This window comes from Diaporthe amygdali, assembly GCF_026229845.1.
Source record: "Diaporthe amygdali strain CAA958 chromosome Unknown NODE_3_length_2959817_cov_65_330692, whole genome shotgun sequence".
Classification (NCBI taxonomy): Eukaryota; Fungi; Ascomycota; class Sordariomycetes; order Diaporthales; family Diaporthaceae; genus Diaporthe; species Diaporthe amygdali.
In genome coordinates this window covers 1,991,508-2,007,713 of record NW_026517023.1, presented here as the reverse complement: position 1 = coordinate 2,007,713, position 16,206 = coordinate 1,991,508, and the positions used below count along the sequence as shown (strand labels likewise).

Here is a 16,206-nt window from a genome sequence, read left to right as displayed (position 1 = left end):
AAGGAGACAGACAACTCAGGGATGTCTCAATGGCTGGATTGAGACCTTTTTTCTCAATTGGATCGTCACCCGGAGGAAACCACAAAGATAGCCATTAGCTTGCTCCTGCGTCAAGCTCCCAGGGCACGACCATTGAGATCTAAAATGCCCTGCTATATAATCCAGAAAACCCTTTGGCAACCTGCTTCTTGACAAAGTGCTAGCGACGAGCTTTGCATTCTGTTTGCCGGCGCCTGCATCAAAATTTTCCAACAAGACGAACCTCTTTTAAATCCCGATTCAACCCTTTTCGAACGGATGCCATGGCGAAAGACCCGGAATCGAACGCACCATTGAACCAGCTCGAAACCACAGACCAGGCCGCTCAAGATGCGCAGGAGCTTACTTACCTCGGCCACGAGCAGGCCCTGTCGCGAAAATTCAGCGCGACGAGCATGCTATTCCTCGCCTTGTCTGTCCTGGGCACCTGGTCGACCTTCGCCCAAGGGCTCTCGAGCGGACTGACCAGCGGCGGGCCTATCTCGATACTCTGGGGCCTCGTCCTCGTCATGTTCTGCAACGTCTGCGTGGCTGTCTCGCTGGGCGAGCTCTGCAGCAGCATGCCCACGGCCCTGGGGCAGGCGTACTGGGTATACCGACTCTGCCGAGGGTCCCCGACTGGGCGTTTTGTGTCTTATATCTGCGCCTGGATCAACACATTTGGCTGGTGGACGCTGGCAGCCTCGCAGCTCGCCTTTATGACAAATTTTATCCTCAGCATGAAGGTCCTTTTTGTCCAAAACTGGACCCAGGCCAGTGTTGGTTGGGTCAACTTTTTGCTTTATCTTGGCGTTACCCTTGTGGTTACAGTCGTCAATCTCGTCGCCTGCCGTCGAGATGCTATCCTCCCAGCTTTCAACAATTTTGTCGGCGTCTGCTTCATTGGGCTCTTTTTCATATTTTGCCTGGCGTTGCTCATATCCGTCGGTGTGAGAGAGGGCCTGGAATTTCAGCCGGCATCGTTTGTTTTTGGGCGGTGGATTAATCAGACCGGCTGGGGAGATGGCGTAGCCTGGTTTACTGGCCTTGTGCAGGCCGCGTATGGCCTCACTGCCTTTGATTCAGCTGTGCATCTCGCAGAGGAAATCCCGGCTCCCCGCAAGAACATCCCGCGCGTCATCTGGCTCTCAGTCGTTCTTGGAGCCGTTACTGGCTTCATTTTCATGGTGGCCTGCCTCTTCAGTATCCAAGACCTCGACACCGTTCTCAACCCTCCAACTGGCCTTCCCTTCGTGGATCTTGTCCACGGGGCCGTTGGGCTGCAGGGCGCTGCAGTACTACTGTCCTTGTTTATTTTCAACGGAATGGGCCAGGCTGTGAGCATCGTTACAACATCCTCCCGCCTCACTTGGGGCTTCGCGCGAGACGGCGGTCTGCCATGGAGCACCTACTTTTCCAAGGTGAATGACACCTGGAAGGTGCCGGCGCGCGCCTTGTGGCTCCAAGGTGGCCTTATTGGCCTCGTGAGCATACTATACATCTTTGCCAATACAGTGCTTGAGGCGATTCTGAGTGTTAGCACAGTCGCCCTCACTATCTCCTACGCAATGCCCATCCTGACAGTTCTTATTGTGGGTCGCGAAAAGCTCCCGCCTGGGGAGTTCACATTAGGCCGGTTTGGCTCTTTCGCCAACGTGATCTCCGTCATATACTGCACCATTACTAGTATCTTCTTTTTCTTCCCCATCGAGCCTAACCCGGCACCCGCTGATATGAATTACGCCGTCGCTGTCTTTGGAGTTATGTTGGTTGTTACTTTAGGATTTTGGGTGTTGAAGGGACGCTACACGTATTTGGCTACACACGATGCAGCGGAGCGCATTATTGAGGCGCAGAATGCAGAGCTTGTTCTTTCGCCTGTAACACCTCAGAAAAGTTGATTTGTACTTTCGATTAGCTGGTGCATATAATATTTTGGGTTCCAGATTTCAAGACCACGATGCCAATTTCTAAATTAATCATTGTGATAGATCCGTTCTTGACTTGCAACAACCCGAGTCTAGCCGGTCGAAGATGGCGTTAAGGCGTGTTAGAGGCTCCTCCATAGAGACAGGGGCTCCCCATGCAGCCGTAGTCGATACTGTAGCAACGCTACTGTAGCGTGTGGAGAACTCGCGTCTGGTCAGGACCGGCCCACCGGAGCCGCGTCACACTAAATCTTGAGGGTTGCACGAATCAACGGCTTGATCATGCGCCCTGCATGGTCGATTTTCTTGCCTAATTCAGCAAACTAAGTGTCCCCCGCGTGCGAGTCAAGTGGCCCAGCGGTGCCGGCCGCCTCCGGTCCCGTCCCGATCCCACGCATCGAGCTCCGACTCGCTGAGGTGATAGAGGCCAGGCCCATTCTCCTGAAGGATCCCAGTTGAGGGCGTCAGTGTTGGTGGGACAATGGGCACTGGTAAGGGAAAGGTTGTCTGCTCGTTGAAGGGATCATGATTGGTTAGCGATGTGATCCCGGTGGACCACGATGTGGGCCGCAGCTACAATGTACATGATATCAATTGCATAGCTGAGTCTAATACTTTTGTCATCTAGGTGATTCCAATATTCAGCTGCAGCTAGCCCTGGTGTGATTCTGAGGAACCCATAAAGGATGGCGATAGTCATTTCCGACTATAAGTATGAGGAACAAGCAAGTGAATTTGGTCGTGGATTCCCTCCTTCCTCCTCCAGGTCCCGAACCAGGAATATTCAACGAGTTGCTCACCATTCTCAGTGCCGCTCGAGCTTCCCTTGCAACAACACCGAGCCTCGAGGCATCACTGAATCCTCTCCCCATCAACAATCGACCTTGGTCGACTTGCACAAAGACCCCCGTATGGCACAGTCGCTCAGTCCAGAAAGCCCCCATCATGATTGCAGACACCTCGTCCATAGCCGGCTACACCATCTTGCGGGAAGAGCCCAGCGACGCCGCTCCAGACCTGCCCACGCAGTGCTTAGCACATCCTCTCGGTAAGTGAAAAGGCATCAACATCCAAGAGAAGAGATTTGGCTGGAGGCAAATTCGGCTATAAATCTTGAGCTGACTGTCGCACTGTACGTATAGATCAGCTATCGATTGAGGAGATCCAGCGCGCTGCCAAACTCATCAAGGAGTATGCCAGTGCCAAGACCCTGAAATTCAACTGCCTCACTCTTCGGGAACCCAAGAAGAATGAGTACGCAGCCTTCAAGTCAGGCTGCGGCCCTCGCCCGGACCGTCGCGCCTTCGCCATCGTTATTGAGCAGGGCTCCTCGCAGGTGTCCGAGGTTGTTGTCAACCTGAGGAGCTCTCAAGTCGAGATCTGGAAGGACGTCGCGGACGTTGGTCCCACTCTCACTCTGGAGGACCTCGACGTCTGCGAGAGCGTCACCAGAAAAGATCTTCGGGTCATCGAGGCGTGTCGCGAAATCGGCATCCACGACATGTCAAAGGTCTTCATCGATGCGTGGGCCATTGGCTTTGACCACCGTTGGGGCACCGACCGTCGCTTGCAGCAGGGGATTGTCTACTACCGCAACTCCCCTGGAGATAACCAGTACGCCCATCCACTCGATTTCTCTGTTGTCGTCGATACAGAGAAGGCCGAGGTTCTGTCTGTCGACATCCGCCTGGTCAACGGTGAACGCACCAGAGTGCCCCTGGAGGAGCACAACTACATGCCAGCCTTCATCGGCAATGACTACCAGCATGGTAGGCTCAAGCCCATCGACATCACCCAGCCCCAGGGCGTCTCGTTCCGTATGTCCGGCAATGAGATCTTTTGGGCGGGACTGAAGATGCACATCGGCTTCAACTACCGCGAGGGCATCGTCCTGTCCGATGTCCGCATCGACGACCAGGCTGAGGGGCGCGAGCGCAGCCTCTTCAACCGCATCAGCGTGGTCGAGATGGTCGTCCCGTATGGCAATCCCGATCCTCCTCACCACCGAAAGCACGCTTTCGACGTGGGCGAGTACGGCACTGGTCTAATGACTAACTCTCTCAAGCTTGGCTGTGATTGCAAAGGTGTTATTCATTATATCGATGCAATCATGGCGGTAAGCTCGGGAGAGGCGGCTGTACTTAAAAATGCTATTTGTATTCACGAAGAGGATAACGGTCTCCTCTACAAACATACCGATTACCGTGATGGCACTGTCATCTCGGCTCGCGATCGCAAGCTTATCATCTCGCAAATCATCACAGCTGCCAATTACGAGTACTGTTTCTACCACACGTTTACCTTGGACGGTACCTATAAGCTTGAAATTAAGCTCACAGGCATGTTGAACACTTACTGTATGCATCCTAGTGAGACCGCCGCACCGTACGGCACAGAGGTCGCTCCGTCTATCAACGCACATAACCACCAGCATATTTTCTCCTTGCGTGTGGATCCCGAAGTTGACGGACCCAACAACACGGTCGTACAAAACGACGCCGCTCTCTCCGATGACGCACTCGGGTCAGCCGGAAACCCGCACGGGAACGGCTTCTATTGCAAGAAGACGCCCCTCCGGACGGCACTGGAGGGCGCCGCCGACTACTGCCATGAGACGGGCCGATCATGGGACATCATCAACCCCAACAGCATCAACACCGTAGCCAAGAAGCCCGTCGCCTACAAGATCCTGAACAACAACTGCCCGTCCATCCTTGCCAAGCCGGGGAGCACGGTGTGGAAGCGGGCCGGGTTCGCGCGCAAGGCGCTGTGGGTCACTCCGTACAGGGATTACGAGCTGTTCCCCGCAGGCGACTACGTGTGCCAGTCGAGCGGCGAGGGCGGCCACCCCTTCAACGAGACGGTGGTGGACTGGGCCGCCAGGGACGAGCCGATCGAGAATACGGATATCGTCTGTTATATCCAATTCGGCCTGACGCACTTCCCGCGTACCGAGGACTTCCCCATCATGCCGGCCGAGCCGGTCGGCGTCATGATCAGGGCCTCCAACTTCTTTAAGAAGAACCCGGCGCTCTGGGTGGCCCCTTCCGTTGTTGATGCTGATAAGATTTCTAAGAATGCCTTTTCCAAAGCGACTGAGCCTGCTGTGTCTTGCTGCAGTAACAGGGATAGCAAGCTTTAGAAAGTTTGGGACCGTGTGCTCTGAGGAAGACGAAACACATCGGGCTAGAGTGCCACGCCGATTTCAATTCCCCCTAGTCTATCCCGATATATAGCTTCAACATTCAATACTAGTCATGGTTGCGTACAACTTCAAGTTCATATAAGGCTATAGCTGCCGCCGATTCCGTACACAGCGCCCATGGGCCACATGATCTGCAAAATCCATCAGTAATCCTGATTAGCATATGATTGCATTGTATTGTGAATCTTGACAAATCCCTGCCTATCTTATCTAACCCGTTGTAGTATTCAAAAGATATCCCGAAGATCCATGTCAAGAGCCGCGGCTAATCCGGATGTGGCATCTACATCCGACTACAATTCAGGCGCGTACTAGTAATGCTAGATCAAGTGTGGCGTTTAATATATTTACCCCTCCAACACTCTCATCTTCCCCAGACTTTGCCATCGACAACCTACCGGATCAAAGCACTTATTTACACAACGCACAAAGAGTCTGCGTTTTCTCAGCACAAGCGGTAGACATTATCGACAATCACAAGCCCCTCTGAACGCTCTACGAAGACGCAATTCCTCATCTACCCAATCCATATATTCATAGATACAAACCTCTGGTCTATATCAAGTTAAGCTGCCGCATGCGAACGCCCACCCGTGATTGTGAATTGGATATTACACCTCATTATCAACCTTGATGACAGAGTGTTTGATAGTTATGGAGAATGTGAGATGATGCCTATACAAATTCTAGGAAATGCACCACAGTTTGCGAAGAAAATGTGAGTACAACAGGTTAACCGAAGTGATACAGACATCGTCCACTATCGACGCCCGCCGCAATCTTCAACCGCACGGAGAAAATACCCTGTTGTTTCATTTCGGTATCAAACGCAAGTCTCCCTTCGACTACTGAATCAAAGAGAGGAAAACAAAGAAGGACGTCGTCCCAAAAGCAATGCCGGCAAACCGGATCAGGATTGCCAAGGGCTCATGCTGGCCATGCAAGAAGAGACGCGTCAAATGTGACCTCTCCAAGCCAGACTGTCGGCGCTGCACCTCTTCCGGTACAACATGCGACTACAACACCCGCCTGATAAGGTGGAGCACGCGGCCGAGCGGCCACATAACTCCGGCGTACGGCAGCATCCCCCGGAATGACGTGCAACTGGCAGTGTTCCTTGATGTGTGTGAGCGGCGTGCCCTCGACTATTTCCATCGTCGCGTCTGGCCCCTCCTCTCCACGTCCAAGGAGCCCTGTGCCGCCCCGACCCCGGTCGCCTTGGAACACCGGGTGGTTCTTCTTGCAGCCTGTGTGCTGTCTGACTCTCATAGGCGGTTGCAGGATGGTGGCTTGCGTGGCCACGATGCCCTCGGTAAGCGGCGTCTTGAGTGTCTGGCTGCTGTGAGGACCGAGATCGCTCGCTGCTGCGTTGACGTGCAGGGAACTGGCCCCCTCGTCGTATTGCTGTTCGCAGTCATCTTGCTCTATTTTGACGACGGCTACGTAGGGTGCGCGTTGAAGTCCGCCTCGACGTCTAGCCACTATAGCGGTGTCCTGGCTATTCTCGAGCGCCTCGGTGGCATCCATGCTACATTGAAGAAGGCTCCCGAGCCGCTCCACATGCTGGTCTCGGAATTTGCAACCACAGATCTCACGAGTTCCATCATCCGTGGACGGCCTCCCTACTTCGCGCCTACAGTATGGGACCTCGTCGATCAGGGCCCGGTCTGGTGGGGTCGAGACCCTTTGGGCAGAGTATCACTCGCATCCGTCTTTCGCGAGATGGCCAGCATGAGCCTGTATCTACAGGCGACCACCACCATGGTCGAAGACTTCTCAATGGAGCGCGTCCGCCAGTTCGAGGCTGCCCTTCGTCCCGTATATGCGCCCTTAACAGTTGAGGACTGCGACGGCCAGAGCACATCCTCGGAGGGATTCGACGTTCTCTCAGACATGGAAATGGAAGCCGTGCATGCCTTCACTCTCATCCGCACCTTTCAACATGCCGCATTGCTGTACCTATACAGGGCCCTCTGTGGTCTCCCAAAACGGCACGCGCTTGTCCAACAGCACGTCAAGTGCTGTCTTGCATGTATATTCGAGATCCCGCGGCAAGCTAAGGTCCTAAACTGTGTTATTTTCCCGCTCTTCATCGCTGGAGCTCACTCCGTGTCCACAGAAGAGCAGAGAGCAGTGCTGAACATGGCCGACGTGCTCTACGACGACATGCGGTTCGCTTCCATTGAAGCTATCAAGTCTGTCTTTAAGAGGGCCTGGTTCTCTGAATCTACAAATCAGTCTTGGTTTGACATCTTCAACCATCTAGAACCCCACGTTTTGGTGCTGTAAGTTTGATGTTAGTCACTGAGGATGCTTTGTATGAAGTGGCACATACTTGTACTGTCTTGGGCTTGGTATCATTGTTGCGATCGTACAGCCTCTGTTAAAATTGAGGATAAAAACTTTGAGATTTTCTATCTCTGAATATGTCTTGTTCTCTCGCTGGCTTCAATTTCTCAGTACGCATCGACTCAATGGGCAATGGCCGAAGGCGATCACGTCAACTATTACACAAACCAAGTTCCAGCAGTACGAGCGGTATTTCTTTGTAACTGTCTTTCTTTTTCCAAAAAAGAAAAAAGAAAAGGAAAACGAGGGAAGTGGTTACTTGGCAGCTAGCACATTTTCAAATCTATGTCAGCCTCTGTCGCGTCTAGATAAGCAGCCATGATCTTCTTGAGAGTACCATCCCAGCACCACGGACTGTCGACACTGTGGCAATCAACTACCGCAGAGAATATTTCCAGGGCTCCTCTTTCTCAGCGCATCAGCTAGCAGTGCTCGACTAAGCTCATTGCTTTCTTTCATTCGAGCACGTGGTTTAACCACAACGAATTTATCTGAATGTGTACGACAAGCTTACTGGTTGCATTTTGAAAAAGCGATCTCCACGTAGGTGCTTCAGAAATGATTGTGCTTTTGACACTGAACATTGCGATGATAGAAAGTTTGCTGGGATTTCTTCTGTACCTAGGAATATTATATGCTAATATGTTCGTCGGACGATACAATCTCACGCCGCAATATTCGCCATCAACGTAAATTGCAATAGAGTTGCTGATATCGAAGTCAATGGGTAGTTATTGAAATTATCCATTACAAAGTAAGGAAGGATACCTGGGCATGAAAAATCATATTAATTTTGTTCGTGATAAGACATTACAAGTGTGCCCTCCTTCGGTTCCCTCTGCCCTCCCTTCCTCGGTCACTCCATCTATATACCGATCATCCTCAACGTTAGCACAAATATTGCAATCCGCAAAGGAGCCTCTGACAATATTTGGATGCAAATATGCTCCCGCACGTCTCTCGACTCGTTGTGTCGAAGCCGTAATGATATCTGGTCATCTTTTGCCCTTGGCTGCGGGCAGAGACGCGTGATGCATGCTCTCGCGACACGTAGACTAACGAACTAAGCCGACAACAGCTGCGGAGTCGAACTCATGTCTAGCTCTTACAAGAATTGAATCGCAAGGCCAGCAACACTAGCCATGCCCACGACCATGACCTGCTGCACAGCTGCCGCCGGCGCTCCGCTGTCATCGTCACCATTCGTGCTGGACGCGTCACCGGAGGAAGAAGTAGAAGAAGAGGAAGAAGTCGATGTGCTAGTGCTTGCCGAGCTCGAAGTGACGGCAGCGGGCGTCGTCTGCGACGTCTCGGTCACACCAGGGCACGCATTGATGCATTCCTTCATGGTGTTGTAAGCGTTCTCGTCGGTCAGGTCGTCTGGGTAGCTCGCGTCGGCGCACTTCCTGGCGCATGCGTATGCGGAGCAAGGTAGGTCGTCGGCGTCCCAGAAAGGGGATCCATCGAGATGTGTCTCGTACTCAGTGTAATTGGCGGTCCCACCAGTGAAGCTGAACTTATTGCTGTACGTTATATCATCTTCGTCGCCGTCGACCTCACCTACTCCAATCGAGTAATAGCTTGCCGAAGGGCCGACCGCCGCTGGAATCGTGAAGTTGCTGGAAGAAGAGAGAGCGGTGGAGTTGACGAGCCAGCCTACATGTTTTGTCATGTCAGTATCTGATCTGGTCGAATCATGTTGATCTCGGCAGATTGTCACATGTCAGACGTACAAGTCGGTCCAGTATCGCCTCCAAGCGCCGCTGCCAAGTATACACGATACTTGTCGGCGCTATCCAGGTCGTCGACAGTCAGTTGGAAGCTCGTTCCGGCAGCAATGGTGCTTGGCACAGTGACGCTGTCTACCGCCTGTGTGAGTCTGAACAGAGAAGCAGCCAAAGCGGCATAGTTCGCGATGTAGTAATGCATCTTGTATGAAAGAATGTGGAGCGACGATCAGCTGAAGTCGCGTGTGGGTGTTTTCAAAGCAACAAAACGAATGACGAGCTTAAGGAAAGTTCATAGAGACTAAATGCAGTCGACAATCGATTTTCAAGTTTTACGAGTTGAAAATCGATTTTTGCGCAAACGTCCTTGCAATAAACAAAAACGCGGACAATAGGGGCATTATTTCCAGGAATTCCAATATACGGCCCCTGACTCGCTGCTAACAACAAACCTGGAATCCCGGCTGGCCCACAAGTTGTCTCGGCCCAGCATCTTCTCTTGTCCAATACACGCGCCCTCGCCCAATTTGGCACCGATTGCAACATGTGCTGGTCGCACAGTGATGACATGTTACTGTACCAAAGCTCGAGACTTTTCTTTTTTTTCGTGTTGAGCAACAGTAATCCCCGAGACTCTTTGACCTCGAGGGCTGCAGGCTTCGTTGCCGATCAAGCCCTTGGCAAAGCTTAGTCAATTTACGTAGACTCAAGTATGCGCGAAGCGATTCTAAAGAATGACTACGCGCTAAATGAGAGCCACAGCTAGCGATTGATACGGCCCGATCGCTCAGGATAAGCTCAGCCGTCGACCAACGCCGTAAGATATCATTGAGGCGGCCTTGAAAAGCCGAGGGAAATTTTGTGAAGACCCCGTCGAAAATCGGTCCGGAGTGGTCTCCATGAAGCGGGTGACGTCGCCGAGGTGATGCGACCCGCATTTCACTCTCTTCCGTTGCGGGTCGACTCCACCGCCTTGCTCTATCTCAAACAAGATTGATCTGCAAGATTGAAAGCCCCGACTGGGTATGGGCCATGGCCCGCAAGATGAAGACAGTGAAATGTGAATCTTCCTAGGAGTGAGCAGGTTCATTCCACATGCGTAGAGTCCACAACTTTAGAATGCATCCGAGATCATGACTGGGCGGTGTCGGCCAGGTGGCTAGTCGAGACAGGTCAATGAATGAATGGATTGACGAACGCAGTATCTCTTTTTGTTGTCTTCCAAATAGGCGCCGCTTTCTGGACTAGCACAACCAACAATTATCACGGCAAAGCCTATACTTCGTGAACACATCCATACAGCACATAAGTTGGGGACACTGCCTAATAATTCTGCTTGTTAGCTATATTACTTTGTTTATACTTGTGCTACCTGACCCTTTTCCACATCCCTGAAACATCTGCATACAGGACCATGCGCGGCTGTACGATTTGGTATGACAGCGCGCGTCGACTTGCAACCGCCCTGGGAACCAGCCGCCCACCCGCTTCCGAAGCCGCTGCCCCCGCCACTGTATCGAAGAGAAGCATCGTGGTGGATTTGCAGCTGTCCGTACGCCAGGGCAAGCCATGTTTGGTGGGCTATAGGTGATGCGAGCAGCGAGCAGCCCACGAAACAGCAGCAGGAAGAGAGACTACTTAATAAGCCTGAGTCTCTTTGGGGGGGGGGGGGGGCGGGGCGGCGAAAAGATACTGGGTGGCCGAACTCATGCAGCGGAGTAAATAGCTGAGTTGACTTTGTTACAAAGCTCTATGGAACCAAACTGTTTCAAAAGATCGAAGTTATGCGGCTCGAACAGCCAAACAATCAAGGGGGTAAATGTGTAGGTACTGTAGTATGCGTTCATGAACGAGGCCTGGCGTGATTGGATGCTGTTATGAATGAATATGTCAGGCTTTGGAGGCAGCTAATGGAGCTGCACAAAACGCCGCTACATAGTGAGTCGTCTTTACTTGGGTCATACTACTTAGGGAGTGGCTGCGATGCACGCGTGCATATCAGCTTGAACAGCGCGTAGTCGTGGCTGCCTTGCTCATCCTGTGCTCAAATGAGAATGATGATTTAACAGAAAAGATGATGTTGTCATATACATATTTAGCGAGAAAAAAGAAATTGGAAGGAGACAACAGGAAGATGCATACTTTTTATGCCCAGATCTGCCCCTGTGTGTAGAGCCTTGGTGGTTGCTCACATAGGTACGACACCCGGTCTTAGGTACCGTCGTACGTATGGGTCACTTGACCGGCCCTTCCCGTCCGACCAGACCCCAACGATATTCTTCTTCACCTTTGCCTTCAAATGTCCCAAAGTAGTGTGGAACGTTCCCCTGCGCGGGGCGATGCGAAGACTCATATTTTTCAGCGAGGACTCCAACACGGCAAATGAGCTCCCCAAACACACTTTGGTTAGAAGGGTGGTAACATTTCATCAACCATGGTGCGCACCGGCAGGACAGGTCCCGAGCTAAAGCCCACAGCAGCCGCCGGCTCGTCTCGTGCGCAGCCACTGCTTCGAAACGACCGCGACACATTCACCGCCGACATTGGCCTCATACTCGCCTGTCAGGTGAGCGATGCACCGAACACTGTGATCCTCCTGCCTCCAGAATACATCCACGACCCAGACCCTGACTCCCCCGACGCCTCGTGGCGGCAAGAATATGAGGCCAAGCGCTGTTGGAAGACCACCGTCGCATACGAGCAGATCAGCAGCAACGGTGTACATCCTCATCCTCGTCTGGCAACATTCATTGGTCGGGATCCCTGGACCGCTCTTCCCATCTTGGTCAAGCCGTCGAGCCCGCCACTCAACAGATTCCTCGACCAGAACAAAACGGCAATATATGACAAAGGCAGGCACCGAATCCGAGCGACACATCTCCCTCTCGCCTACAAATGGGCCCTCCACCTCGCGTCCGCCCTGGAGTTCGTCCACGCACAAGATATAGTCATCGGCGATCTTAGCACCGCGCATTGCTGGCTCTCTGGCAGCCGCGCGCTATCGCTCTGCCTGGTCGGATTCCTGGACGCCAGCTTCAGGGACAGGAACGCGGGGCTACAGTACCTCGGCGGGACGAGCAGCAACGAGCCGTTCCATCCGTTAAATGCCAGGCAACCTGGATCACGGCGGTCGCCCGAGCCGAGCATGCAAACAGACTTGTTCCTGTGGGGCTGCATTGTCTACGAGCTCATGGTCGGGCAGTGGCCGGGACATCAAGAAGGCTTGGGGAGATCGTGGGGTGATATGGACCAAATGATTTCTTCGCAGGAGTGGCCTGAGCTGGAGAGGAATTATCTCGGAGAGGTGGTGAGCAAGTGCTGGACTGGCGGATATGAGTCAAGTCAGAGCTTGCAGAGGAGTCTTTTGGAGTTTTTGCAAGCAGAAGGCTGGCAGGTGGAGGCTGGTGATGATTTGCAGTTTGATCCCTCGCCACTTTTTCCTGAGACCGCTGAACGCTGAGCCTTCGACTGTTCCACTACGGCGTCTAGTGTTAGGCTCTATACTGAGGTTGGGCAACATGGGGTTATTACTGCAATACGACAGCATTGGCCATTCCCCTCCACCCCACCGCCAGTATTTTGTTCCCATCAATAAGAAGCCAGTAGAAGAGGCGGTAATCCCTGTGAAGAATCCGGTGTATCGAAGACACTGACGAGAATCCAGCAGACAAAAGAATTAATACTTTACTCGAGCTGGCTCATTACTTTCAATCATCGTAGATTGATGCTGTGCGCCTCAAGTATCTACCGTCAGCAACGCCCCAGTATTAGGTACGACACTAAATGTTTTTACAGACATAACGGCTGTCAAGAAGGCGTAATGCCTTAGATGCGGATAGGATCATCACTCTTTGCGGCCAGAATTGCCTAAATTAATTGATAGACACTGTCTGAATTATGAGCACCGGCACTAAGACCCCGTCATGTCGAATAGACAAGCATATAATCTATCAATCATGCCCAGCACTTCCTCTCCGCTCTTCACCCGTCCGCTAGTCAAAAACGTTTGTCAGGAGCTGCCACCGTATCGCCGCCTAATCTTACTTATCACTGCTGGTGACAATGACATTTCATGGGTAGGTTTTGTGAAAGACCTGGCCGCGAGTGTAGGCTGAGGGAACGTCAAAATCAACGCATGTAGGGATGATGAGTTCGGCAAGCTCGGCAAGCTCATAGGCAGGAGCAGTTGCTCCAATGAGATCCTGTTGATTGGGGCACGATTCTCAGTACCACGAGTTGTGAGGGCATATCAAACATGTAAATGGCAAATCGCGCAGGGATTTACTCACATCGTTGCACCAGCAAATTGCCGCCCTGCGGCCCGTAGAGTCCTCGCGGCACCGAACTTGGGAGCAGGTCTTGGGGCCTGGACCCAGATTGAAGAAGTGGTTACCGAGCTGTTTTAGGTCCTTGAGAGAGTCGTTCGCCAGGTTGTACGGGACGAGGGTGAAGATATTGCAGTTCGGCGTCGGGTTGTCTTGAACCGGCTGCTCCATTGAGATGGTGTTAAGCACATCGATGTCGGGCCAGATATACAGGGCGAAGTGGGTATTTATGTATGCAATGACTTGATCGGCGGCGCCCGTGACTTTGATCTTGTCAAGGACTTCTGGGACGTTGAGCTCCGAGGTCATGTTGACACTGGTGTGGATCAACATCTCGCCGTGGACATTAGGAGCAAGTAGTGCACCGTTGTCATGAAAGGTAGCGATGTCGTGGGGAGCAGCCTGATTCGACTCTTCGTCAGCAATTACTGCTCTGATGGTTTGTTTGTAAACCAAAGATCATTGCTAGCGTTTGCTTGTTTGGGATCTGCAAGACCGACACACATCAGCCGACCCATAAGAACCACGATGGTCATGTCGGAGCCGGAGCTGTTTGCAGTGCGTCGTGAGCCTCGAGACTAGAGCACTTGATATTCTTTCAGCAAGGGCCACTATGGCCCTCTTATCATACACGCATGTCTGCTCCGTCACATTGGCCATTTCAAGCTAATCAATTAACATGTATTGACAAAATACATTTATTTACCCAGAACTTTTCAACCGATCGATGATTCTATGCCGTACAATAATCCACCACGAGCCTATCTACATACCACCTAGCAACTAATTGCATATCACGTATACTATTAGCATAACGCAGCCATACTCTCAATACCCGCAACACGTCATTACGGAGTTCCCTGTGGCTTATCTACTTCCCCGCTATATAACACAGTCCTCCACTGAGACATATTTGTTCTAGCGCGCCACCGAATGTCGAAAAGTATTTGTTAATTTATCCAGGGACCTCTTGAAGTACAAATGGGAATGGCAAAGCACGAAAGACGACGGCCCCGTAGCTACAGAAAAATGTAATGCTCACGGGTAAAAACTGAGATGATGAGACGGAATCCGGTTCCGGATCTAGTCCCAACTTAGCACTGGTTGTGATCGCCCGGCATCGTCTCACGTTCTCGGATATGGGGGCCTGTCGCAGTCGGAATCACGTTCCGAGCAATCCCTCTTCGCCCAATCCACTTGAGCCATTCCAGCAAAAGTCGGTATAACAATTCGATTGCGCAAGCCCAAGAAAAACAAAGTAACATAATAAAACAAGAAACTCACTTCATAACACGCAGGCCAAGACACACACGGAAGTCCGTCTTTGAGACCGCATTGGGCTTCTGAAAAAGCCACGAAGGCCGCACGAAGTTCTGCATACCATCTTATGAAGGCGACTTGAGTGTCACCTAATTTCTTCTTTTTTCAAACAAATTTTAGCAGCCATGATCATAGCCAATGTTCGGGCATTGCGATTTGCCACATACCGGTGAGTTGCATATCAACCTTTCAAGGGAAGTAACACGGCTGACCTTAAATCGTCAAGGTCGCTAGGTTTATCGCAGATGCAGCAACCCTGGATGTCAAAATTACCCTCCACGGCAATCAGAACAAACTCGTCCGCTGCTGGAGCTGCGGCCAAGCCAAGATTTTCGGCTGTGCAACAAGTGACTAATTTCAAGGAGACTATTGCGAATCGGCCTAACTTTGACCACTCTGGCGCACCCATCGAAGTCACAAAGTCTCCTGATCCCGCCTGGTCATTTGGAGAAGGTGTCCGCACTGGTCCTTCGCATACTGTCGATAAAGTTCATCGGGAAATCGACCCCTACTCCTCGGACCGATCTATCACACAAAACTACCGTCTACTGGTCTCCGGCATCGCACCTCGCCCCCTTGGCTTTATTAGCACGAATTTCGCTGATGGCAAGACCAAGAACCTCGCGCCATTCAGTTATTTTCAGATCGTTGATCACGACCCACCGATGTTCATCGTCAGCTTCTCGTCCCGTTTCGGACCGGTGAAGGATACCTACAAAAACCTGAAAGAGACAGGTGAATGTGTTATAAACACGGTATCGGAAAACATGATCGAGGCAGTTATTGCTTCCTCTATCGATGCCCCTTACGGTCTCTCTGAGTGGGATATCACCGGTTTAACCGAAGCTCCGACTACCACAGTTGAGCCTTCTCGCGTCAAGGAGTCAGTTTTATCCATTGAGGGCAAAGTTGTTGATATCAAAGAGTTTGAAGCCCGTGGGCCTGGTATGAGCCGTGCTGCTATTTGTCTCATCAAGGCAACACGATTCTGGGTGCAAGAAGATGCTGCCAATGATGACTTCAGCCATATCGAACTTGATAAGCTACGCCCGGTCGCCCAGATTGGTGGCATTTCTTATGGGCGAATCTCTTCTACTTTTGAGCTGCCTCGTACAAGATGGGAGGACGAAAAGCCGAAGAGCAAATTTTTAACTCAGCTGCATGACTCAAGGCCGGATGTTTAAAAGAGTTATAGACAATAGAATCAATAGACACCTGGGTTTGGTGATTGTAGGCATATTTATATCTCGGCACCGAACCCTGGTCATGATGACCATATTACTCGGCTATCATTGCGTGTAATCAACATAGGAGGGCGAGCACTTTCGCTGCGC

The 16,206-nt window shown here is 51.8% G+C and overlaps 8 protein-coding genes across 8 annotated transcripts; 5 read left to right on the top strand and 3 right to left on the bottom strand.

The window, feature by feature from the left end:
• Positions 1-302: 302 nt before the first annotated feature.
• On the top strand, positions 303-1,919 carry J7T55_003008 (choline transport protein; the record flags this gene model as incomplete). The annotated part of the gene is made up of 1 exon (XM_053138142.1): positions 303-1,919. One exon carries the CDS (start codon positions 303-305, stop codon positions 1,917-1,919), a length of 1,617 nt encoding a protein of 538 aa, XP_052998876.1.
• Positions 1,920-2,891: 972 nt separating this feature from the next.
• On the top strand, positions 2,892-5,088 carry J7T55_003007 (primary-amine oxidase; the record flags this gene model as incomplete). The annotated part of the gene is made up of 3 exons (XM_053138141.1): positions 2,892-2,994; positions 3,089-4,223; positions 4,317-5,088. The coding sequence occupies 3 exons, from the start codon at positions 2,892-2,894 to the stop codon at positions 5,086-5,088; spliced, it is 2,010 nt and encodes a 669-aa protein (XP_052998875.1).
• A 957-nt stretch (positions 5,089-6,045) lies between these two features.
• J7T55_003006 (uncharacterized protein) lies at positions 6,046-7,440 on the top strand (the record flags this gene model as incomplete). The annotated part of the gene is made up of 1 exon (XM_053138140.1): positions 6,046-7,440. One exon carries the CDS (start codon positions 6,046-6,048, stop codon positions 7,438-7,440), a length of 1,395 nt encoding a protein of 464 aa, XP_052998874.1.
• A 1,165-nt stretch (positions 7,441-8,605) lies between these two features.
• On the bottom strand, positions 8,606-9,429 carry J7T55_003005 (uncharacterized protein; the record flags this gene model as incomplete). The annotated part of the gene is made up of 2 exons (XM_053138139.1): positions 8,606-9,156; positions 9,234-9,429. The coding sequence occupies 2 exons, from the start codon at positions 9,427-9,429 to the stop codon at positions 8,606-8,608; spliced, it is 747 nt and encodes a 248-aa protein (XP_052998873.1).
• Positions 9,430-10,014: 585 nt separating this feature from the next.
• On the bottom strand, positions 10,015-10,757 carry J7T55_003004 (uncharacterized protein; the record flags this gene model as incomplete). Its single annotated transcript, XM_053138138.1, has 2 exons — positions 10,015-10,225; positions 10,636-10,757. The coding sequence occupies 2 exons, from the start codon at positions 10,755-10,757 to the stop codon at positions 10,015-10,017; spliced, it is 333 nt and encodes a 110-aa protein (XP_052998872.1).
• Positions 10,758-11,661: 904 nt separating this feature from the next.
• Positions 11,662-12,687, top strand: J7T55_003003 (uncharacterized protein; the record flags this gene model as incomplete). Its single annotated transcript, XM_053138137.1, has 1 exon — positions 11,662-12,687. One exon carries the CDS (start codon positions 11,662-11,664, stop codon positions 12,685-12,687), a length of 1,026 nt encoding a protein of 341 aa, XP_052998871.1.
• Positions 12,688-13,297: 610 nt separating this feature from the next.
• J7T55_003002 (uncharacterized protein) lies at positions 13,298-14,931 on the bottom strand (the record flags this gene model as incomplete). The annotated part of the gene is made up of 4 exons (XM_053138135.1): positions 13,298-13,429; positions 13,517-13,985; positions 14,057-14,101; positions 14,837-14,931. The coding sequence occupies 4 exons, from the start codon at positions 14,929-14,931 to the stop codon at positions 13,298-13,300; spliced, it is 741 nt and encodes a 246-aa protein (XP_052998870.1).
• A 66-nt stretch (positions 14,932-14,997) lies between these two features.
• J7T55_003001 (uncharacterized protein) lies at positions 14,998-16,056 on the top strand (the record flags this gene model as incomplete). Its single annotated transcript, XM_053138134.1, has 2 exons — positions 14,998-15,041; positions 15,162-16,056. The coding sequence occupies 2 exons, from the start codon at positions 14,998-15,000 to the stop codon at positions 16,054-16,056; spliced, it is 939 nt and encodes a 312-aa protein (XP_052998869.1).
• Between the last annotated feature and the right edge of the window lie 150 nt (positions 16,057-16,206).